Source organism: Salmo salar, chromosome 15, assembly GCF_965601325.2.
Source record: "Salmo salar chromosome 15, fSalSal1, whole genome shotgun sequence".
NCBI lineage: Eukaryota > Metazoa > Chordata > Actinopteri > Salmoniformes > Salmonidae > Salmo > Salmo salar.
Genome location: NC_138305.1, coordinates 106,694,285 through 106,720,178, shown reverse-complemented (window position 1 = coordinate 106,720,178; position 25,894 = coordinate 106,694,285). Strand labels below are relative to the sequence as shown.

The 25,894-nt window shown below is 45.2% G+C and overlaps 1 protein-coding gene across 1 annotated transcript in view; it reads right to left on the bottom strand.

Moving 5' to 3' along the window:
• The window catches only part of slc16a4 (solute carrier family 16 member 4), a 77,051-nt gene that overhangs the window by 19,894 nt on the left and 31,263 nt on the right, over positions 1-25,894 (bottom strand). The window contains exons 5-7 of the mRNA XM_014147383.3: positions 25,496-25,639; positions 23,347-23,508; positions 22,476-23,171 (exon numbers count right to left, since the gene is read on the bottom strand). Of these exons, the coding sequence (XP_014002858.2) occupies positions 22,476-23,171; positions 23,347-23,508; positions 25,496-25,639 (1,002 nt within the window). The remainder of the gene's footprint in view (positions 1-22,475; positions 23,172-23,346; positions 23,509-25,495; positions 25,640-25,894) is intronic.

The window sequence follows — 25,894 nt, the reverse complement described above, 5'->3', positions numbered from 1 at the left end:
GTGAACAAAAAATAAACGCAACATGGAACAATTTCAAAGATGTTACAGTTCATATAAGGAAATCAGTCAATTGAAATAAATTCATTCATCATTAAGCTCCCGAGTGGCGCAGGGATCTAAGGCACTGCATCTCAGTGCTAGAGGCGTCACTACAGACACCATGGTTTGAATCCAGGCTGTATCACAACTGGCTGTGATTGGGAGTCCCATAGGGCGGCACACAATTGGCCCAGCGTCGTTAGGGTTTGGCCGGTGTAGGCTGTCATTGTAAATAAGAATTTGTTCTTAACTGACTTGCCTGGTTAAATAAAGGTATAATAATAATAATAATAATAATAATAATAATAATAATAATAATAATCTATGGATTTCACATGAGTGGGAATACAGATGTGCATCTGTTGGTCACAGATACTTTAAAAAAAGGTAGGGGCGTGGATTAGATGACCAGTCAGAATCTGGTGTGACCAGCATTTGCCTCATGCAGTACGACATCTCCTTCGCATAGAGGCTGTTGATTGTGGCCTGTGGAATGTTGTCTTCCTCCTCTTCAATGGAACTGGAACACGCTGTCGTACACGTCGATCCACAGCATCCCAAACATGCTCAATGGGTTACATGTCTGGTGAGTATGCAGGCCATGTAGGAACTGAGACATTTTCAGCTTCCAGGATTTGTGTACAGATCCTTGCAACATCGGGCCGTGCGTTATCATGTTGAAACATGAGGTGATGGTGGCGGATGAACGGCACGACAATGGGTCTCAGGATCTCTTCACGTTATCTCTGTGCATTCAAATTGCCATCGATAAAATGAAATTGTGTTCGTTGTCCGTAGCTTATGCCTGCCCATACCATAACCCCACCTCCACCATGGGGCACTCTGTTCACAATGTTGACATCAGCAAACCACTCGCTCACACGACACCATACACACTGTCTGCCATCTGCCCGTTATAGTTGAAATCGGGATTCATCCGTGAAGAGCTCACTTATCCAGCATGCCAGTGGTCATCGAAGGTGAGCATTTGCCCACTGAAGTCAGCTACGATGCCGAACTGGAGTCAGGTCAAGACCCTGGTTAGGACGATGAGCATGCAGACGAGCTTCCCTGAGATTTGTGCAAAAATTCTTTGCTTGTGCAAACCCACAGTTTCATCAGCTGTCCAGGTGGCTGGTCTCAGACAATCCCGCAGGTGAAGAAGCCGGATGTGGAGGTCCTCGGCTGGCGTGGTTACACGTGGTCTGCGGTTGTGAGGCCGCTTGGACATACTACCAAGTTCTCTAAAATGACATTGAAGGCAGCTTATGGTAGATAAATGAACATTAAATTATCTGGCAACAGCTCTGGTGGACATTCCTGCAGTCAACATGCCAATTGCACGCTCCCTCAAAACTTGAGAACTCTGTGGCATTGAGTTGTGTGACAAAACTACACATTTTAGAGTGGCTTTTTATTCTCCCCAGCACAAGGTGCAACTCTGTAATGATCATGCTGTTTAATCAGCTTCTTGATATGCCACACCTGTCAGGTGGATAGATTATCTAGGCAAAGGAGAAATGCTCACTAAACAAATGTGTGCAATTTTTGGGGGGAGAAATAATCTTTTTGCGTGTATGGAACATTCTTGGGATCTTTTATTTCAGCTCATAAAACATGGGACCAAAACTTTACATGTTACGTTTATATTTTTGTTGAGTGAAAAATTATTATATGTAAATCTGAAATGTACCACTACATGGTAAAACAGTAGTGTGTAGTTCCAGTAGTTAGCTACACCGCTACATGCTAAAACAGTAGTGTGTAGTTCATGTAGTTAGCTACACCGCTACAGGGTACATGTTTTTTTTTTTTTTAATTAAAAGGTAGTTATGAATATTACTACTGTTCTCTGAAGGAGGGAATGAGGTATAACTTACTATGCTGCCCTACCAAGCAAAAAGGCAGTAACTGCTCATAGTGTGGACTGAGAAAAACTTTATGCCGTTACTTTTAACATGAACCCCATTTTCTCCAAAACGCAATACAATAGAGGCAGGATACTTGTCGACATGATTAAGCATGTATTTAATGTGGCAAAAATTACATTAACACATTTTTCGACCAAATGAGCAGTTACTGCCTTTTTGCTTGGTAGAGCAGTATGGGCGAGTCAACGACCAATCCTATTCACCTGAAGCAAACTGAAATCACACCCAACGGGCCAATGGATGCCGAGCCCGCCCTCAGAAGCCCTGCCTTCCTGGCTATAATACCAGGGCTTGCATCCATTTCCTCATTTCAGTACCACTCTTCAGCGAGCTCAAACCCCCTTACGGCACAAGGCCAAAATAGGGAACAGTAGTCGGTCATTCTGTAAAACATATTATGGGGACATACACCTAAGGCAGGAAACTGTGGTAACCCTGATAATATGCACTCTGTGCTGCCGCCCATCAAGGCAGTCCAATTCTCAAACACACAGGAAACTGTGGTAACCCGGACAAAACGCTGCCTGACATAGACCATGGTGACCCAAGTCCATAGACCACACGGTTCCAAGAATAATACTTACCTTGCGAGCCTGAAAAGTCATAACTCGTACAAGGAACCACAAGTCCAAAACCACAGGGCACCTACTGTGACTTGATAATGCGCATTAGCACACCTCATCATAGCAGCCCAAGGCTCAAACTCACAGGGAAACTGTGGTAATCCGGATAAATACACAACCTGCTCTTGCACTGAGATGCAGTACCTTAGACCGCTGCGCCACTCGGGAGCCTCCACAATCCAACAAGAAAAGTTAGAAAGTGCCCTAACCCGAGCTGGTTTAGCGAAACAGACAGCTGGTCACAACGCGGAGATCCTTGTTCCTATCCACGTATGTGCGTAAAGTCTGCACCGGACACAGGCTATGCAACCTCCGTTGTTCACTGGAAGGAAACAGAGGACGTGAGAAAGGGAACAGCTGGAAAGCCATAAAAGCTGTAAGACATAGGCTTAACCTTGGAAACTCACACAGAGCGTCCAGGACCAACGCTAGGTCCCAGGTCAGTGCCATAGGTTTAGACCCTGGTCCGAGCCGATGCACCAATTTCATGAACCGCACCACAAGAGGATTGAGACCCTGGGGTAGAGCCGTCCAAACCTACATGACACAGCAAAATGGCTGCCATATAAAGAAGGGCCCTGCTTGAAAAACTATTGCAAGAACATCAAAATGTCCACAAAAGAGTTCTGAAAAGGAGGAACTCCCTCAAACGCCACTTACAGTACATGTATACAACCCTCTGGTAGAGGGCGCACGCATCGACTGTATAGGCGTAATCACGTTCGAGGGTAAACCCCTAGCCTTCAAATTCAACCTTTCAGGGGTCAAACCCACAGATCCCATATCTGCGGCCCTTGGTGCCAAAGCCTCCCGTGCACCTGGGATAACGTCCACCGGAGGAATGCATAGAGCAGGGTCTGAGGCCACTGATATGCTGACGCATCCGTCCCCAACGGAGCGCCAAGATTCCTTACTGAGAAGACCGCACGATAATTCACAATGCATAATATCTACACCGGACCCCCCCTCCTGGAAAGTAGATCCGCACCCATGTTGAGAGATCTGGGTAAATACGTCACCCTGAGCGACAGGGAACGCACACTTTTCCATACAAGCAAATAACGTGTCAGGTTTAGCAGAGAGAGAGAGGCCGTGTCCCTCCCTGCCTGTTGATGTACGCTACCACCGTCCTGTTGTCTATCAGACCAAATAACCTCAGGCACAGAGCAATAACCTCAGGCACAGGCAAAAAAAGGCACAGAGTGCCCCAGCTAAAACCGTGCCAGACAGAGCCGCAATGTGACCCTCCTCTGTTGCGACAAAATGCATGATTCAGAACTGAGTCCAGAACGAGACCCAGAAACTGAATTCGCCGAGCTGTAGACAAACAACTTTTGTTGCCATTCACTATTCCCATTGACTGAATAAGGGAAATCTATACGGTAGCGTTCCCTCAACTCCACTACAACCAGCCAATCATCCAGATAGGACAATACTCTGATCCCCTGGCACCGCATCGGTGCCAAAGCCACCCATGCCGATAGGGAGAAGGGGAGGATGTATAGCACATGAAAATACGCATCCTTCAGATATACGTGAACCAATCGCTGGGACGTACCGAATGCAATTGCAGGCAAAGTGTGAGCCTTTAAAACTTGCAACCTTGAGGTGCTTGTCCAGGATGGGACGCAACGTTCCATTGCTCTTGGGAACTAAGAAGTACCGGCTGTACCAACCACTCTGCACTTCTGACACAGAGACCACCCGAATATCCTGCTTTTAAAGGCGAGAGGAAATCTCCTCTCTCAAGACAGGCGCTAGAACATCGGGGACAAATGACAAAGATGCCACGAAAAGGAGGAGGACGCACAGCGAACTGCAGACTATAAATTGATCTCTGAATGTGCTACAGCAACAAAACCACTCTCCCCTGCTGCATTACGTTAGATGGACTCCAGGCATATGCATTGTTAGTGGCTGGAGTTGATGGACAGTTGGAAGTGCGAATGAAATGGCAGGAGGGACATCCCAGCTTCAAGTGGTGTCAGAGTTGACATCCTGCTTCACACAGGCATAAGATAAATACTCCTGTGTCCGTGAGAGTCAGGGTTACCGCTCATTGCAAGCTATTTCCATCTATGGTGTCCACAGATTGATTTAGAAGTGGAAATGTTGTTCGGAACTGGTACCAGAACCACACAGTTCCCCTAAACAGAGGACTTTACATAACGCGAACGTCTAGCAACTCAAAGATTGCGTGTTCGAATCTCATCATTAGCATTTTTAGCTAATTAGCAACTACTTAGCATGTTAGCTAACCCTTCCCATAAAGGCGTCCACATTATTCCCAGCCGAAACAGTTCTTCAATTAAGTGTTTTTTCTCATTCAACGAGAGACATATAATTTATGCAAATGTTTTCACTTGAGAAATACTGCACCAAACATCTTAGTTAGATGTAAAATTGCATTAATTACAGATATTCCGGGGTCTGCACCTTTAGGGGGGGGTAATGTCACGTCCTGACCAATATTTAGGTATTATTTCTATTATATTTGGTCAGGACGTGGCAGAGGTATATTTGTTTTGTATTATGGGGTTTTGTGTGTGGTGTAGTGGGGTGTATTAGTTTGGTATAGGTTCTAGGTTTGTTTTTCTATGTGTAGTTTTGGGTGCTGGACTCTCAATTGGAGGCAGGTGTTTCTAGTTGCCTCTGATTGGGAGTCCCATAAGTAGGTGTGTGTTTGTTTGGTTTTCGTGGGTAGTTGTTTTTGCACTGCGTGTTGTGTGCCTGCAAAACTGTTCCTGTCGTGTATATTGTTTTCCAGTGGATGCGTTACTCCTTTTTTGAATTAAAACATGAGCATCCATATTCCCGCTGCAGTTTGGTCTAACACGGCTCTTTTTGTGACAGTTATCTTAGATTAAGGCAGACTATTTTGAGGAAGGGTATACTGGCTACGGCGTCTCAAAATGGACAAACACTAATATTGACCCTTTTTTGGGGTTTTTCAACCAAAGGTCTTTTAAGGGGGCACACTGGTTCGTTTTGTCTCGCCGAGTTAAAATCAAATTTTACTTATCACATGTAACACAATAAGAATAACAATATCGAGGCTATATACAGGGGGTACCGAGTCAGTGTGCGGGGGTACAGGTTAGTTGAGGTAATTTGTATATGTAGGTAGGGGTGAAGTGACTAAGCATAGATAATAAACAGCGAGTAGCAGCAGTGTACAAAAGGGAGGGGGGGGGGGGGGGGGGGGGGTCAATGCAAATAGTCCGGTGGCGATTTCATTAATTGTTCAGCAGTCTTATGGCTTGGGGGTAGAAGCTGTTGAGGAGCCTTTTGGTCCTAGATTTGGCGCTCCAGTACCACTTGACATGCGGAAGCAGAGAGGACAGTCTTTCACTCGGGTGACTGGGAGTCTCTGACCATTTTATGGGCTTTCCTCTGACATTGCCTATTATATAGGTCCTGGATGGCCGGAAGCTTGGCCCCAGTGATGTACTAGGCTGTACGCACTACCCCCTGTAGCGCCTTACGGTCAGATGCCGAGCAGTTGCCATACCAGTTGCCATGTTCCGGTCAAGATGCTCTCGATGGTGCAGCTGTAGAACCTTTTGAGGATCTGGGGACCCATGCCAAATTATTTCAGTCTCCTGAGGGGAAAAGGTGTTGTCGTGCCCTCTTCACGACTGTCTTGGCATGTTTGGACCATGATAGTGCGTTGGTAATGTGGACACCAAGGAACTTGAAACTCTCGACCGCCTCCTCTAAAGCCCTGTCGATGTTAATGGGGACCTGTTCGGCCCGCTTTTTCCTTAGTCCACGATCAGCTCCTTTGTCTTGCTCACATTGAGGGAGAGGTTGCTGTCCTGGCACCACACTGCCAGTTCTCTGACCTCCTCCCTATAGGCCGTCTCATTGTTGTCGGTGACCTGACGACGCTGTTGTGTCGTCAGCAAACTTAATGATGGTGTCGGAGTTGTATTTGGTCGATGCAGTTGTCGGTGAACAGGGAGTACAGGAGGGGACAAATTACACACCCCTGAGGGGCCCCAGTGTTAAGGATCAGCGTGGCAGACGTGTTGTTGCCTACTCTTACCACCTGGGGGCAGCCCAGCGGCTTAGTGAATGTTGACCTGTTTAAAGGTTTTGTTCACATCGGCTACCTTGAGCGTTATCACACAGTCTTCCAGAACAACTGGTGCTCTCATGCATGCTTCAGTGTTGCTTGCCTCGAAGCGAGTATAAAAGGCATTTAGCTCATCTGGTAGGCTCGCGTCACTGGGCAACTCGCGTCTGAGTTTCCCTTTGAAGTCCGTAATAGTTTTTAAACCCTGCCACATCCGACGAGTGTCAGAGCCGGTGTAGAAGGATTCAATCTTAATCCTTCATTGACTCTTTGCTTGTTTAATGGTTTGTCTGAGGGCATAGCTGGATTTCTTAAAATGCCCGGATTAGTCTCCCGCTCCCTGAAAGCGGCAGCTCTAGCCTTTAGCTCGATGCGGATGTTGCCTGTAATCCATGGCTTCTGGTTGGGATATGTACGTACTGTGGGGATGACGTCGTCGATGCACTTATTGATGAAGCTGATGACTGAGGTGGTGTACTCCTCAATGCCATTGGATGAATCCCGGAACATATCCCAATCTGTGCTAGCAAAACAGTCCTGTAGTGTAGCATCCGTGTCACTTCTGTATTGAGCGAGTCACTGGTACTTCCTGCTTTAGTTTTTACTTGTAGGCAGGAATCAGGGAGATAGAATTATGGTCATATTTGCCAAATGGAGGGCGAGGGAGAGCTTTGTATGCATCTCTGTGTGTGGAGTAAAGGTGGTCTAGGATTGTTTTTCCTCTGGTTGCACATGTGACATGCTGGTAAAAATTTGGTAAAACTGATTTAAGTTTACCTGCATTAAAGTCCCCGGCCACTAGGAGCACCACTTCTGGATGAGCATTTTCTTGTTTGCTTATGGCCTTATACAACTCGTTGAGTGCAGGCTTAGTGACAGCATTGGTTTGTGGTGGTCTATAGACGGCTACGAAAAATGTAGATGAAATCTCTCTTGGTAGATAGTGTGATCTACAGTTTATCATGAGGTACTCTACCTCAGGCGAGCAATACCTCGAGACCTCCTTAATATTGACAAACAGACACACACCACCACCCCTCGTCTTACCACACGTAGCTGTTCTGTCCTGCCAAAACACAGAGAAGCCAGCCAGCTGAATATTATCCTTATCGTCGTTCAACCACGACTCTGTGAAACAAAATATATTTTTTTAATGTCCTGTTGTTAGGATATTCTCGAGCGGAGATTCCAGTTTATTTTCCAGTGATTGCACGTTGGCCAATAGAACGGATGGTAGAAGCGGGTTACCCACTCCCTGACGAATTCTCACAAGCCACCCCAATCTCCCTGTATTTCTGTCTTCTCTTCCTGCGAATGACGGGGATTTGGGCCTGGTCTCGGAGAAGCAGTATATCATTCATGTCGGACTCATTAAAGAAAAAAATCTTTGTTCAGTTTGAGTTGAGTAACCACTGTTCTGATATACAAAGCTCTTTTCGGTCATAAGAGACGGTAGCAGCAACATTATGTACAAAATAAGTTACAAACAATGCGAAAAAACACACAAAATAGCTCAATTGGTTAAGAGCCCGTAAAACGGTGCCATTATCCCCTCCGGCGCCATTATTCTAGATGATTCTGTGCTTCCAACTTCTGGGGAAGGACAGTTTGGGAAAGGCCCTTTACTGTTTCAGCATGACAATTCCCGTGCACAAAGCGAGATCCATACAGAAATGGTTTGTTGAAATCGGTGTGGAAGAACTTGACTGGCCTGCACAGAGCCCTGACCTCGAGCCCTGACCTCAAGCCCATCGAACACCTTTGGGATGAATTAGAACGCCTACTGAGAGCCAGACCTAATCGCCCACCATCAGTGCCCGACCACACTAATGCTCGTGGCTGAATGGAAGCAAGTCTACGCAGCAATGTTCCAACATCGAGTGTAAAGCCTTCCCAGAAGGGTGGAAGCTGTTATAACAGCAAAGGGGGACCAACTCCATATTAATGCCCATGACTTTGGAATAAGATGTTCGATGAGCAGGTGTCCACATACTGTTGGTCATGTAGTGCACATACAAAATAATACGAAATGCTCTGAGACGACGTTTTATAGCCAGGAAGGCGGAGCTTCCGAGTCTGCATCCATTGGCCCGTTGGGCATGATTTCAGTTTGCTTCAAGTGAACAGGACTGGTCTTTGACTCCTCATAATATGTTATAACGAATGACCGACTGAAAGGGAACACTACCAAGGTTTGAATTTAGTTCAACTACCACCAAGGTACTGCAAAATGTAGTTTAATTAGCTGCTAGTTGAACTACATGTAGTTTACTACTCCCCAATACTAAAAAAATATCAAACCAAGGTGCATTTTTGTCAACTTTTTGGCACACCTCTTTGGAATGCAAGGTATGTGTGCTGGCATCTGTCCAGAAGTGCATTCAGTTCGCTTGAACGTTTGCTACGTTGCTTAACAGTTTGTACTGAACAATACGTTTCCCCAAAAAGTTATTGTCCCGGGGGCTGAGTCACAGATGTGATCTTCCTGTTCGGTTCTGCGTCCCCCTCCAGCTTGTGCGGTGGAGGAGATCTTTGTGGGCTATACTCAGCCTTGTCTCAGGGTAGTAAGTTGGTGGTCTGTTGATATCCCTCTAGTGGTGTGGGGGCTGTGCTTTGGCATGGTGGTGGGGTTATAATCTGCCTAGTTGGCCCTGTCTGGGGGTATCGTCAGATGGGGCCACAGTGTCTCCCGACCCCCCTGTGTCTCAGCCTCCAGTATCTATGATGCAATAGTCTATGTGCGTGGGGCTAGGGTCAGTCTGTTCTATCTGGTGTAATTCTCCTGTTTTATCTGGTGTCCTGTGTGAATTTAAGTATGCTCCCTCTAATTTTCCCTCTCTCACTCTCCGGAGGATCTGAGGCCTAGGTCCATGCCTCAGGACTACCTGGCCTGATGACTCCTGGCTGTCCCTAGTCCACCTGGTCATGCTGCTTCTCCGGTGTCAACTGTTCTGCCTGCGGCCATGGAACCCTGACCTGTTCACCGGACGCGCTACCTTGTCCTGGACCTGCTGTTTTTGACTCTCTCTCTCTACTGCACCTGCTGTCTCAACCTCTGAATGACCCTGCTGGTCATCTATAAACGTTTGAACATCTTGAAGAACAATCTGGCTTTAATGGCAATGTACCCAGCACAGCTAGAAGAGGTCTGGCCACCCCTCAGAGCCCAGTTCCTCTCTAGGTTTCTTCCTAGGTTCCTTTCTAGGGAGTTGTTCCTAGCCACTGTGCTTCTACATCTGCATTGCTTGCTCTTAGGCTGGGTTTCTGTATAACACTTTTTGACATCTGCTGATGTAAAACGGCTTTATAAATACATTTGATTGATTGTACGTTCTTGAACAGACTTTGATGTACATTCGCTCCCATTTGATGGGTGTGGCTTAATGCAATGAGTGATGTATTTTAAGGGGAGTGGCCATGGTGACAGCGTTCCCCAACCCACAATCCAACCCCTCCCCATTTTTCAACTGTTGGTTCAATAACTGAACCCTTTCCGTTCAATTGAATGTTCCAGAACAAAAAATAAACGTACCGAATGCAGACCTGGTTTCAATCAATCAGTAAATCAATCGTCATGCCTTAATCTTTCTGAAGTATAGAATAACCCATGCATGCACGAGTGGGTGAGCGAGAGCCGGACTAAGAGAGATAGAAAGAGAGATAGACCAACCTCTATCTGAGATGGAGAGATAGAGACATAGCAGCAGCAGTCTTCACACTGTGCTAAAACATGATGTGTGACATCTGGTGAATGATGAGGATGTATTAGTCTCCTCCCACTCAATCTCCTCCCACTCAGTCTCCTCCCACTCAGTCTCCCACAGAGTTCCCATCTGGAGTCCTGTGTTCCCTGTCACGTTGAAGAGAAAGTCCAGTGGATGTGGCTGCGTTCAGCAGGGCACCACGTTGTGGAACACTATCATGCCTGAGTGCCAGTCTGTTTCTGCTATCATCCCAACTCCTTGTCACTCATTGTAATGTTTGGCTTGACAATGACAGCCATGGAGTTGGCATGAGCACAAAGATCTGTGAACAGGCTACAAACAAACTATGTAGAATTCTGGAATCACATCAGTTCTATTTGTGATGTTTTTAATCTACAGGGTTCCACACCGTTTGCCTACTCAATGGGACACAGAGGTTGATTAGCGCAGTGGCTTATCATAAGCAACAGTGTGTTCATTCATAATGCCATGACTGACAACAGCTTACTCCAACAGCTGAACACGATAGAGACAATCAGTAGATAACAGCAACATCTAATGAGTAGATAAGATCTGCATCAAGTACTGGATTCACGATCATCTGTCACACCACAATCTATTGATTACGTTTTTAATTGATTGGTTCTAGTGGCCGATGATGACGGTACATAAAAAATGCCAGCCTATTTCCTATAAAGTGCACTCCTTTCGAACACAGCTCTATGGGCCCTGGGTAAGAGTAGTCCACTATATAGGGAAAAGGGTGCCATTTTGGACGTGACCTCCCCTATCTTTCTGAGGTCAATGTGAATGTGATAGCCGCCGCCGCTGCAGTGGCTGTATTGATCCTGGGTTCAGGAATAGCTCAGGGCAGACAGACGGGCAGCATCATCATCCCATTGATCAACGAAATGCAGTCTGACCATTACTAGGCTGCACCCCAAATGGCAGCCTATTCTCTATATAGTTCACTACTTTTGACCAGGGCACACATGGGGTGACCTATGGGATATAGCCATAGTGATATCCTCTATAAATCCAGTACTGCAGTGATAAAGGTGCAGTGCTGGGACACACTACATTTAGTGACTTGAATCTACTATGGACTTCAGTTCAGATACTCTGCAGCATTGTAGATTTTAAAGCTGCTAGTCTTTTCTAGTCTTTATTGGTTAAAAACGTCAACAGCTTATATCAGGATGTGATTGCAGCTGTGTGATGGTCTTTTTTCTTGCTGAAGAAAGAACATCATAAAAACATGACTAAAACTACAGAGCAATAGTAATGGCGTCTTTTTGACGGCACTAACTGAGGCTAGCTCCGCCATGGTTCGTTGGTCAAAGCCTACGGGGAAATAAAAGTCATTTTTTTGGATAAATGCTGAAAATAAGGTATGTGGTAAACACAGGCTTAGGATATCTTATACGTTTTGTTCTATGAGATAATCTTCACCAGTTAACGTCACTTTTTGTGCCTTTTGAAGAATTGATGTAATCAAAGCAAGCACATAAAGGGTTCATAATTCATGAAGGTCATGTTAACTGACAGATATTATCTCATAGAACGTATAACATCTCCTAAACCTGTGTTTACCACAGACCTTATTTTCAGCGTTTATCCAAAAACCTAACAAAACCCCTATTCATTTCCCCGTAAGCTTTGACCAACGAGCCATGGCTAACTCATTTACGTTTTTTAGGACTACAAGCTAGCGAGCTCTATGTCTTGTAACAGAACATTACTATCTCTACTGTGGAATATTCCACAGTAATGATTAAAGACATGCCACGAGTCCAGACAGCTGTCTTTCCCCTGTTCCTGTTTATCTGTCCTCTCCTAGTGACCAGAGAGCGTCCCCCCCCCCACGGTCCCCCTCCGGAGAACAGACTAGCCCTGAGGTTGTTTGTGTGTTTTACTCGCAGCAGGTTGGTGGAAGTTGTTCAACAGCTGTTTCTGTAGAAACGCAGCACAATGGCTTTCAATAAAGCTGCCTCGCTCTCTCTAGCCTGGTCCCAGATCTGTTTGTGCTGTCTTGCCAACCCAGAACAGACTTGCCAACTCATGACAACTCAAGACAGCACAAACAGATCTCTCCACTCTACTCTTCCTGGAAGTCTAACGCTTGGGAATGGGAAGTCACAAGGCTTTGTCTGTGGCCTTGATGTTTGTGGGGCTCTCACCTCTGACAGTCACACAGACAGATAAGACAGGCAGGTGTTAGTGCACCATGCCGCTCAACGATAAACCTTCAAGGGGAAGTTCATCCAAAAACACTTCTGGGCCCTTTATAACACTTGCCTGGAAGTTTGTCAGTACCCCAGACAGTTTCTAGGTACATTGCTTGAGTACGCAGATTTCTGTATTTTTATACAAACATGCTACTTTAAAAAAATTACCTAAATATGCATTAAAAACAATGTGTATTTATCGTTACATAAACAACAATTGGTGACTCGGCATTGACTTGCCAAATAAATGTGTTTTATATGTAAAAAGTCTTTTTTTTTAAAATAAGACTTTATGCTAGCGCGAAGGTCTTCCATATCGTCTGTAATCCGTTGATTTTCTTCTTCGTAGTTTTAAGATTGCTAATTACACGAGGCAGGATGAAGGAGCATGTTACTATTGGTCTTCAAGAAAGGAAGTAAGGACGACAGGAAATAAACAAAGAGAAGTAAACAAATTAGCTAGGCTAGTGGTTAGTAGTGGTTTCCAATCTCTGAAGTAAAGTTGCAGGCGAATCATACTCGAGTAGCTGAGTAACTTTAGGGAAGTAAGTAGACAGAATATCTGTCCAGAATTCGGGGGCATTGTACCCGGGTGCAATAATGTCCCTGTCAGATACAAATAAATTGCACATTTTCACTCTTTTCCTCTCCACGATAGAACTATGTGTCGGGCATGGCTGCAGTCCATCCGACATCCTGATTTATGGTGTCGATACAAAGCCTCAAGTGATTCACCAGCAGCGGTTGTCCGTTTGCAGTGATCACTTTGATCACTTTGGGATTAAAGTGATCACTTTGGGACCGGTTGAAACCGGCTTCTATTCCCACTGTCTTTCCACCATAAACGGGAAAGCTCCAACCATTCGAGGTAGATTGCAAGTTAAATTGCTAAAACCTGTTGTCACTACAAAGTAATTTCTAACGTTATTTCTTTGCTCGTGTTGTATTTGGCTTGCTACTGTAATGGTAACATAATCCTACTGACTATTTTGTTTTTATTTTGCTTTGTGATTCAATTCCCTTTTCCATTACTCATAATACTGATAAGCAGTCCAGACCTAGGTCCCGAATCATGGCGCACACTAATCTACTTCCCTGAATTTCAATATGAAATAACAAAATACATTGGTAAATATTAGCCTACTGAAATAAGTTAGCAGAAAAATTGTGCAAAGAAAGTCATTACAAGGACTCTCAGGGTAATGGGAGGCCAGAGAAGTGTGTTTGGAAGGTATTTATGATGGACTTTGACGTCGAATGTGATTTCTTTGCAAAGTGGGGGGGTAGAATCTGATTATTTAGCTACATGTACACTACATGAGCAAAAGTATGCGGACACCTGCTCATCGAACATCTCATTCCAAAATCATGGGCATTAATATGGAGTTGTTCCCCCTTTGCTGCTATATCAGCCTCCACTCTCCTGGGAAGGCTTTCCACTAGATGTTGGAACATTGCTGCGGGGACTTGCTTCCATTCAGCCACAAGAGCATTAGTGTGGTCGGGCACTGATGTTGGGCAATTAGGTCTGGCTTGCAGTCAGCTATCCAATTCATACAAAAGGTGTTCGATGGGGTTGAGGTCAGGGCTCTGTGCAGGCCAGTCAAGTTCTTCCACACCGATCTCTGTATGGAGCTCGCTTTGTGCACGGTGACATTTTCATGCTGAAACAGGAAAGGGCCTTCCCCAAACATTTGCCACAAAGTTGGAAGCACAGAATCGTCTAGAATGTCGTTGTATGCTGTAGCGTTAAGATTTCCCTTCACAGGAACTAAGGAGCCCGAATCATCATTGCTCCATCACCAAACTTCACAGTTGGCACTATGCATTGGGGCAGGTAGCAATCCCAGATTTGTCCTTCGGACTGCCAGATGGTGAAGCGTGATTCATCACTCCAGAGAACGCGTTTCCACTGCTCCAGAGTCCAATGGCATTAAGCTATACACCACTATAGCCAACACTTGTGCATTGCACATGGTGATCTTAGGCTTGTGTGCTGCTGCTCGGCCATGGAAACCCATTTCATGAAGATCCCGACAAACACTTATTGTGCTGACATTGCTTCCAGAGGCAGTTTGGAACTTGGTAGTGAGTGTTGCAAGCTTTATTTAACCAGGTAGGCCAGTTGAGAACAAGTTCTGATTTACAACTACGACCTTGCTAAGTTAAAGCAGTGCGACACAAACAACAACACAGAGTTACACATGGAATAAACAAATGTACAGTCAATAACACAATAGAAAAAGTCTATATACAGTGTGTGCAAATGGTGTGAGGAGGTAAGGCAATGAATAGGCCATAGTATGTAGCGAGGGCCAGCCGACGAGAGCATACATGTCGCAGTGGTGGGTGGTATATGGGACTTTGGTGACAAAACGGATGGCACTGTGATAGACTGCATCCAGTTTGCTAAGTAGAGTGTTGAAGGCTATTTTGTAAATGACATCGCCGAAGTCGAGAATCGGTAGGATAGTCAGTTTTACGAGGGTATGTTTGGCAGCGTGAGTGAAGGACGCTTTTTTTGCGAAATAGGAAGCCGACTCAAGATTTAATTTTGGATTGGAGATGTTTAATATGAGTCTGGAAGGAGAGTTTACAGTCTAGCCAGACACCTAGGTATTTGTAGTTGTCCACATATTCTAAGTCAGAACCGTCCAGAGTAGTGATGCTAGTCGAACGTGCGAGTGCGGGCAGCGATCGGTTGAAAAGCATACATTTAGTTTTACTAGCGTTCCAGAACAGTTGGAGGCCACGGAAGGAGTGTTGTATGGCATTGGAGCTCATTTTGTGGTTTGTTAATACAGTGTGCAAAGAAGGGCCAGATGTATACAGAATGGTGTCGTCTGCGTAGAGGTGGATCAGGGAATCACCTGCAGCAAGAGTGACATCATTGATATATACAGAGAAAAGTGTCGGCCCGAGAATTTAACCCTGTGGCACCCCCATAGAGACTGCCAGAGGTCCGGACAACAGGCCCTCCGATTTGACACACTGAATTCTGTCTGAGAAGTAGTTGGTGAACCAGGCGAGGCAGTCACTTGAGAAACCAAGGCTGTTGAGTCTGCTGATAAGAATACGGTGATTGACAAGAGTCGAAAGCCTTGGCCAGGTCGATGAAGACGGCTGCACAGTAGTGTCTTTTATCGATGGTGGTTATGATATCGTTTAGTACCTTGAGCGTGGCTGAAGTGCACTCGTGACCAGCTCGGAAACCGGATTGCACAGCGGAGAAGGTACGATGGGATTCGAAATGGTCGGTGATCTGTTTGTTAACTTGGCTTTCGAAGACTTTAGAAAGGCAGGGCAGGATGGATATAGGTCTATAACAGTTTGGGTCTAGAGTGTCACTCCCTTTGAAGAGGGGGATGACCGCGGCAGTTTTCCAATCTTTAGGGATCTCAGACGATACGGAAGAGAGGTTGAACAGACTGGTAATAAGGGTTACAACAATGGCGGTGGATCATTTTAGGAAGAGAGGGTCCAGATTGTCTAGCTCAGCTGATTTGTACGGGTTCATATTTTGCAGCTCTTTCAGAACATCTGCTATCTGGATTTGGGTGAAGGAGAAGCTGGGGGGGCTTGGGAAAGTATCTGCGAGGGGTGCGGAGCTGTTGGCCGGGGTTGGAGTAGCCAGGAGGAAAGCATGGCCAGCCGTAGAGAAATGCTTTTTAAATTCTCGATTATCGTGGATTTATCGGTGGTGACAGTGTTTCCTACCCTCAGTGCAGTGGGCAGCTGGGAGGGGGTGCTCTTATTCTCTATGGACTTTAGTGTCCCAAAACTTTTGGAGTTAGAGCTATAGAATGCACATTTCTGCTTGAAAACAATAGCCTTTGCTTTCCTAACTGACTGCCTGTATTGGTTCCTGACTTCCCTGAAAAGTTGCATATCGCAGGGACTATTCGATGCTAGCGCAGTCCACAACAGGATGCTTTTGTGCTGGTCGAGGGCAGTCAGGTCTGGAGTGAACCAAGGGCTATATCTGTTCTTAGTTCTACATTTTTTGAAAGGGGCATGCTTATTTAAGATGGTGAGGAAATTACTTTTAAAGAACGACCAGGCATCCTCTACTGACGGGATGAGGTCAATATCCTTCCAGGATACCCGGGCCAGGTCGATTAGAAAGGCCTGCTTGCAGAAGTGTTTTAGGGAGCGTTTGACAGTGATGAGGGGTGGTTGTTTGCCCGCGGACCCATTACGCACACAGGCAATGAGGCAGTGATCACTGAGATCCTGATTGAAAACAGCAGAGGTGTATTTGGAGGGCAAGTTGGTCAGGAAAATATCTATGAGGGTGCCCATGTTTACGGATTTAGGGTTGTACCTGGTGGGTTCCTTGATAATTTGTGAGAGATTGAGGGAATCTAGTTTAGATTGTAGGACTGCCGGAGTGTTAAGCATATCCCAGTTTAGGTCACCTAACAGAACAAACTCTTTAGATATATGGGGGGCAATTAATTAATATGGTGTCCAGGGCAGAAATCCGGTGTTGTCGTGGAGAAAAACAGTCCGATGTGCTCAGGGTTGATAACGGGCTGAGCCGACTGGCAGACTGGCAAGTATTATCCAGGTTAAAAGCGGCTGGTGTCTGTGATAAAGTTAAAGGCCGCTAACAGTGGCTAACAATGACTAAATACCTAGTAGCTAATTAGCTGGTTAGCTGCTGATGGAAGTTCTGGCGATAAGGTCTAGAAATAGCAGATCCGTATCACATTGGGTGAGGCGGGTTGCCGGAAGGTATATTTAATTTAATAATGGAAAAAGAGATTGAAAATCTATTGAAATATATACAATAAGACGAAAAATACCAAATTTACACGGGAGAACGACAAACAAGGTCTGCACTGCTACGCCATCTTGGCATTATGTGAGGTCACTGTTAAAGCAGGGTTTTAAACCACATGGTTCCCCTAGTGAGGTCACTGTTAAAGCAGGGTTTTAAAACACATGATTCCCCTAGTGAGGTCCCCTTGTTAAAGCAGGGTTTTAAAACACATGTTAGTCATTCCTCTTTCCCCCAGTCTTTCTCATTACTAAACAAGCTCTGTTGGCTCATCTCGCCTCTCCATTTGTACACATCTCCGCCTCAGCGATTCTGAGGGAACAATATCAACCAGCCACTTCAACATTGGACAAAAAAATGATAATCGGGATGCCCTCCTGTCGCCACGGCAGCCACTTTTACTCAGTAAGCCGTTGCCTAGCAACCCCAGTGGAGCAGCGACGATGGCCTGACATGAGGCCTTGTCTGGAGCATAGAAATAGAAATAATAGAATGAATGAACATGGACTGGAATTGGAATGTGCGTTCTAGTAATTTAATTTCTATGGTCTGGACTATGGTGGCCCTCCTCTCTGTCTGAGCTCAGCTAGCTGAAAGGGCCTCTTTCAATTGATGTGGGGAGGAGAGGGAGGGAGGGCGGAGGCTGGGGGACATTGGGGATATGTTGGGTTTGTTGTGGGTGGCTGTCTCTCTCTGTCTCTCTCTGTCTCTCTCTCTGTCTCTCTCTCTCTCTGTCTCTGGGAATGACATGACAGCAGAATGTGAGACAGAACAAATGTGTGCTGAGAATACCCTAATGCCATCATCCCCCCCTAATCACAGACCTACTTATTAAAACCCTTTAACTCCATGAGGAGCATAGACCATCCTCTAATGTTCTCCACCTCACTGTGTTAAACTCTTTATCCCAATGAGTTTCACCATAACGCTTGCGTGTTTTGGACTTCTAACCCCCTTTAAACGTGCATTTGAGCTACAGACTTCTGGGTTGTACCATTATATACTTCTGCATCCGTAGATACCAGCCACTAGTCTGTGTGATTAACAGCGGCTGAGCTAGAGCTGTGTTTCTGAGACAAGGGGCGGATCCTGAAGGGGCCTGGTGCCAGGTATTTTCACAAAAACTTCTGTCGAGTCCGAATGGTTTGAGCTATAAACTACTAAAATGTATCTATGAAAAGCTGAGACTCATGAACACATTCATAAGCTACACAAGAGTCACATAGTGTCTATAATACTGTAAGGGGTCCTTCTACATAGATCATAGTAAATCCCAGGACATAGTGTCTATAATACTGTAAGGGGTTCTTCTACATAGACCATAGTAAATCCCAGGTCATAGTGTCTATAATACTGTAAGGGGTTCTTCTACATAGATCATAGTAAATCCCAGGACCTAGTGTCTATAATACTGTAAGGGGTTCTTCTACATAGATCATAGTAAATCCCAGAACATAGTGTCTATAATACTGTAAGGGGTCCTTCTACATAGATCATAGTAAATCCCAGGACATAGTGTCTATAATACTGTAAGGGGTTCTTCTACATAGATCATAGTAAATCCCAGGACGTAGTGTCTATAATACTGTAAGGGGTTATTCTACATAGATCATAGTAAATCCCAGGTCTATAATACTGTAATAAACTCACATAGTTGCTGTCACAAACTCCACACAGTGTTCTCTGACTAGTTGGAATTGTATTTCCCACTGAGCAAACAAGTTCTGTACTTAAAGCATTCATATGAATTCATATGGACCTTATTTTTCTATTTGACATTTGTCAATAAAACTCATTAATGCAACTGTTTATGTCAAATTGTTTTGTGCCCTGGTTGTCCTGAAAATAAAATGGTAAAACACTTCATTGTGAGGCTAAATATAAGGGCTGGATGTGCAGATAAATGAAAGTTAGATTAAATGAAAAGCCAATTTTAGATGTGATCTAAGGACCGATAGGGTTAACTCAGAGGACAGGCCATCCACTAATGATCTCTCCGGCACCCGGATCGTCAGCCCTCTGCTTTTTTTTTTTAGGGGTACTCAGGGGTCAAGATGAAAATAGAGACATCCATACCCACTGTTGGCTTTGTCTGGCTGGTACTCACTGACTCTACTGGACCCCGGCACATAAACGTCTGTGTTAGACCTACATTAATACACGTACCAGCACCCATCCTAACACTCCCATTCCTGATCTCAGAACCCAGAACTCAAAGCTTGTGCACTAGCTAGCTAGCTACTCGACGTGACAGTCTGTCACAACACACTACACATCTCTTATCATTACATTCCCTCCATTACTACACACGGAGCAGACTGTGGCAACAGACATTATCTTGGAAACCATTTGGCAGAACTAGTAACTGACAACCATAACGCTGTACCCCATTCACCACTCCATAACGCTGTACCTCATTCACCACTCAGTACCCCATTCACCACTCCATAACGCTGTACCCCATTCACCACTCACTACCCCATTCACCACTCAGTACCACATTCACCACTCAGTACCCAATTCACCACTCCATAACTCAGTACCCCATTCACCACTCCATAACTCAGTACCCCATTCACCACTCCATAACTCAGTACCCCATTCACCACTGAGTACCCCATTCACCACTCCACAACTCAGTACCGCATTCACCACTCCATAACGCTGTACCCCATTCACCACTCAGTACCCCATTCACCACTCAGTACCCCATTCACCACTCCATAACTCAGTACCCCATTCACCACTCCATAACTCAATACCCCATTCACCACTCCATAACTCAGTACCCCATTCACCACTCCATAACTCAGTACCCCATTCACCACTCCATAACGCTGTACCCCATTCACCACTCCATAACGCTGTACCCCATTCACCACCCCATTCACCACTCAGTACCCCATTCACCACTCAGTACCCCATTCACCACTCAGTACCCCATTCACCACTCCATAACTCAATACCCCATTCACCACTCCATAACTCAGTACCCCATTCACCACTCCATAACTCAGTACCCCATTCACCACTGAGTACCCCATTCACCACTCCACAACTCAGTACTGCATTCACCACTCCATAACGCTGTACCCCATTCGACCACTCCATAACTCAGTACCCCATTCACCACTCCATAACTCAGTACCCCATTCACCACTGAGTACCCATTCACCACTCCACAACTCAGTACCGCATTCACCACTCCATAACGCTGTACCCCATTCACCACTCCATAACTCAGTACCCCATTCACCACTCCACAACTCAGTACCGCATTCACCACTCAGTACCCCATTCACCACTCCACAACTCAGTACCGCATTCACCACTCCACAACTCAGTACCGCATTCACCACCGGTGTGTAATTCGATAATTCATGAAGTATGTTTAACCACCCTGTTTTAACTACAGTATGCATGTGTGTACAAGCGGACGGTCTGGGCTGGCCGAGAGACATGTTATTATTGGAGTGCTCCCTAAATGGTACACTATTACCTATTTAGTGCACTAGTTTTTACCAGGGCCGTATATAGGGAATAGGGTGCTATTTGGGATGCATACCTGGTTTTCATACAGAGTGGCCTCAGCCTCATCAATGGGAATACTACTGAGCTGAACCCCACGGCTCGGGCCACTGGGCCAAAGTTCAGGTTTTATATAATGGCATGTGTTACGTAAGACCACTGCAGCTAGGGTCTGAGTCTGAGCTGTAAGACTACTGCAGGGTCTGAGTCTGAGCTGTAAGACTACTGCAGGGTCTGAGTCTGAGCTGTAAGACTACTGCAGGGTCTGAGTCTGAGCTGTAAAACTACTGCAGGGTCTGAGTCTGAGCTGTAAGACTACTGCAGGGTCTGAGTCTGTGCTGTAAGACTACTGCAGGGTCTGAGTCTGTGCTGTAAGACTACTGCAGGGTCTGAGTCTGAGCTGTAAAACTACTGCAGGGTCTGAGTCTGAGCTGTAATACTACTGCAGGGTCTGAGTCTGAGCTGTAAAACTACTTCAGGGTCTGAGTCTGAGCTGTAAGACTACTTCAGGGTCTGAGTCTGAGCTGTAAGACTACTGCAGGGTCTGAGTCTGAGCTGTAAGACTACTGCAGGGTCTGAGTCTGAGCTGTAAAACTACTGTAGGGTCTGAGTCTGAGCTGTAAAACTACTTCAGCTAGGGTCTGAGTCTGAGCTGTAAAACTACTTCAGCTTGGGTCTGAGTCTGAGCTGTAAAACTACTGCAGGGTCTGAGTCTGAGCTGTAAGACTACTGCAGGGTCTGAGTCTGAGCTGTAAAACTACTGCAGGGTCTGAGTCTGAGCTGTAAAACTACTGCAGGGTCTGAGTCTGAGCTGTAAGACTACTGCAGGGTCTGAGTCTGAGCTGTAAAACTACTGCAGCTAAGGTCTGAGTCTGAGCTGTAAGACTACTGCAGGGTCTGAGCTGCTACATAACTCATACATAATTCATACCCTAGCTAAGGCTAAATTAGGACTTTTTTTCATCACTTCTAAAACAAAAACTGTCCTACCACAGCACTGCAAAGAAAAGTAAGTTGCCTGGTTCTACCTCTGACTAAGTAGACTGAAAACAGCTACAGTAGGTTACATTCCGAAGAGGAATAGTCGAACCCCCTGCCCATGATTCTATTACTGCACTCTATGAAAAAAAATGAGTTAAATATAACCTAAAAAGGTTCTTTGGCTGTCGCCCTAGGAGAAGCATTTGAATAACCCTTTTTGGTGGTTCCAAGTAGAACCCTTTTGGTTCCAGGTAGAACCCTTTTGGTTCCAGGTAGAACCCTTTTGGTTCCAGGTAGACCCATTTAGACAGAGGGAAACAAAAAGGGTTCTCCTAAGGGGACAGCCAAATAACCTTTTTTCTAAGAGTGTAGCTTTCCAGACTGATTGTCAATTGATTGCTTGATGGTGTTCATTTGGATTTATATATTTGATTGACAAACGAGGGTCTGGTTCAAATAAAATACAATATTCCTGTCTCATCTACTAAAACTCAACACCTATGTGGGAGTCTCAAAATACAAATGTTACACAAGATTCTGCCTATTGGTTGATTTATAAATTTGACCAGGTGAAACTAACCTGCCACAGAGATGATGAAGGAAGCGTCCATGGCGTCGATGCCCAGGTTCCTTGCCCGGGCAGACAGGTGGAAGTAGGGGATGAAGTAAGCCAGCTGGCTAAACACCAGGGACCAGGTATATATGCAGAAGAAGGGGTTCTTTAACAGGGAGAAGTCCAGGACTCGGTTTTTCACGAATGGTGGGATGGGGTCATCCACGGTGGTGGTGCTGTTCGGCGAGGAGAACCCAACCACAGCGGAACCGTTTATGCTAATGGTACCGTTCTGTTCCACAGGACTGGAGGTGTCTGTGAGTGACGTGGTGGGGGACTGCTCCTGAACGTTCCCGTTCACCTGCCTGTTCTGGACACGTTTGGTCAGTTCAGGGTTTGGTGGAGGTGGGTGGCCGTGGTTGCTCTGACCCAGCCCAGGGGTCATGGCCTTCTCTTGGGTCTCAGCGTCCCAGTGGAGGGGTGGAGGAATGGAACGGGAAGAGTCTGATTTGGCGATGCCATTGGTTAACGGCGTGGATCCGTTAAGGCAGCATCCATTCTGAGGGCGGTCCTTCTCCTTCTCTGGACCTATCAGAGGGCTTTTTTGGATGGATGAAGATGAGGATAAGGAAGGGGGTGGTGCAGGCTTCACGTGGATGGGTCTTAGCAGCATCCCAGAGGCCACCAGGTTCAACATCAGGCCTCCCAGGATCAGCAGAGCTCCTGTGGAAAGAACAAAGGCGTGCTACAGGCTCTTTACGGGGTCAATCTATAATAATCAGACAGTAGACGTGTGACAGACACAGAGATATGCATAATATTCACATCATTAAATAATGAATCATTAAATACTTCCCACACCCCAACAGGCATAGTGTGTGTGTCTGTGTGTCAGTACCTTGCCAGGCGTACTTTTCCAGCAGCAGCTGAGTGAAGGGGGCAAGGGCGAAGGTCAAGCCCATCCCAGACCTTCCGATGGAGTATGCCGTCGCTAACCTCTTACGGAAATATGTTGCCGTGACAACTGAGGTGGCTTGGTACAGGAGCGCAAAACCAAGGCCTGAGAGGGGATACATGATATGTTTATGATCATAAACTGGGTGGTTCGAGCCCTGAATGCTGATTGGCTGAAAGCCGTGGTATATCAGACTATATATCACAGGTATGACAAAATATGTATTTTTACTGCTCAATTACGGTGGTAAACAGTTTATAATAGCAATAAGGCACTTCGGGGTTTGTGACATATGGCCAATATACCAGGGCTAAGGGCTGTGTCCAGACACTCCGCGTTGCGTCCTGTATAAAAACAGCCCTTAGCCATGGTATATTGGCCATATATCACCCCCCCCAGGCCTTATTGCTTAATCATATACTTATGATTCAGAATTCTTCATTAGAAACCTGTGATTTGTCACCAAAATACAAACGCTAGACAGAAAAACCCCTCAGTTCTAGTATATCAAATATTTCAAGACCAATATTTGCAAGTATACTATTAAGAATTAGGACCCAGGGCTACTTTGCTTTGTAGCACGGCTAGCGGCTGCACTTTAACCTGTCTGGGCTAGGGGGCAGTATTTTCACGGCCGGATGAAAAACGTACCCAATTTGAACAGGTTACTACTCTGGCCCAGAAACTAGAATATGCATATTATTAGTAGATTTGGATAGAAACACTCTGAAGTTTCTAAAACTGTTTGAATGGTGTCTGTGAGTATAACAGAACTCATATGGCAGGCAAAAACCTGAGAAAAAGTCAACCAGGAAGTGGAGGATCAGAGAATTGTAGTTCTTCTTTCTAGTCCCTTTCGAAACTACAGTATCTGTGGGGTTACGTTGCACTTCCTAAGGCTTCCATTGGCTGTCAAAAGCCTTCAGAAAGTTGTTTCAGCCTTCTCCTGTTACTGGGCAGATAATAGGAGCTCAGTTTCTGAGTGGACTGCCTGTGGACAAAGGGATTGGATATGCGCGGTCACGCGAGCGCACCTTTCCTTCTTTTTCTCCTTGAATGAATACGCTATTGTGTCCGGTTGGAATATTATCGCAATTTTACGTAAAAAATACCATAAAGATTGATTTTAAACAGCGTTTGACATGCTTCTAAGTACGGTAATGGAACATTTTGACTTTTCGTCTCTGGTACCGCGCTCGCGCGTTATGCCTTTGGATAGTGCTCTGAACGCACGAACAAAACGGAGGTATTTGGACATAAATATGTATTATTTCGAACAAAAACAAAATTTCTTGTGGAAGTAGCAGTCCTGGGAGTGCATTCTGACGAAGATCAGCAAAGGTAAGAGAATATTTCTAATACTAATTCTGAGTTTAGGTTGCCCCGAACTTGGCGGGTGTCTGTATAGCTCTCTGTGATGGCTGAGCTATGTACTCAGAATATTGAAAAATGTGCTTTCTCCGTAAAGCTATTTTAAAATCTGACAAAGCGGTTGCATCCAGGAGTAGTCTATCTATAATTCTTTAAATAATTGTTATATATTTTGTCAACGTTTATGATGAGTGTTTTTATAAATTGATGTGCACATTCACCGGAAGATTTGGTGGGAATACATTTCCTGAACATCAGGCGCCAATGTAAAATGCTGTTTTTGGATATAAATATGAACTTTATCGAACAAAACATACATGTATTGTGTAACATAATGTCCTAAGAGTGTCATCTGATGAAGATCGTCAAAGGTTAGTGCTTCATTTAGCTGTGTTTTGGGTTTTATTGACACGTCCTTGCTTGGAAAATGGCTGTGTGATTATTTTTGTCTATGTACTCTCCTAACATAATCTAATGTTTTGCTTTCGCTGTAAAGCCTTTTTGAAATCGGACAATGTGGTTACATCAAGGAGAAGTGTATCTTTAAAATGGTGTAAAATAGTTGTATGTTTGAGAAAGTTGAATTTTGACATTTTGTTGTTTTTGAATTTGCCGCCCTGATATTTCACTGGCTGAGTCCCGCAGGTAGCGTCCCACGTAGCCCATAGAAGTTAACCTTTAACCTCTTTTAACTGTTTGAGCTTTTAACTTGTTAGCTTACCTACAATCAGCCCCATGCTGATATAGAGGAATACCACGCTGGTGGCAAAGATACTCATGAGGAAGCCAACACTGACCAGCACAGCCCCGGCTATAGAGGTCACTCTGTTACCCAGCTTCGCACAAGCTACAGAGGCCAGGGGACCTGCACAGGATAAACAAACAGATACACTTGAAAATGTGTCCCATAATTTGATAATTCATTCATTCATTCATTCATTCATCCATCCATCCACTAACTTCTTAGTTAGAAAGACAGGTGTCAGATGTTGTCAGCAGTTAAGGCGATGCAACACAAGAGCCAGACCCCAGACCCCAGAGGGATGAGTGATGTGGTCAGACTTTGGTTTCATGTGAACTCTGACCTTGAGCGAGACACACAAACACACAAACAAATATG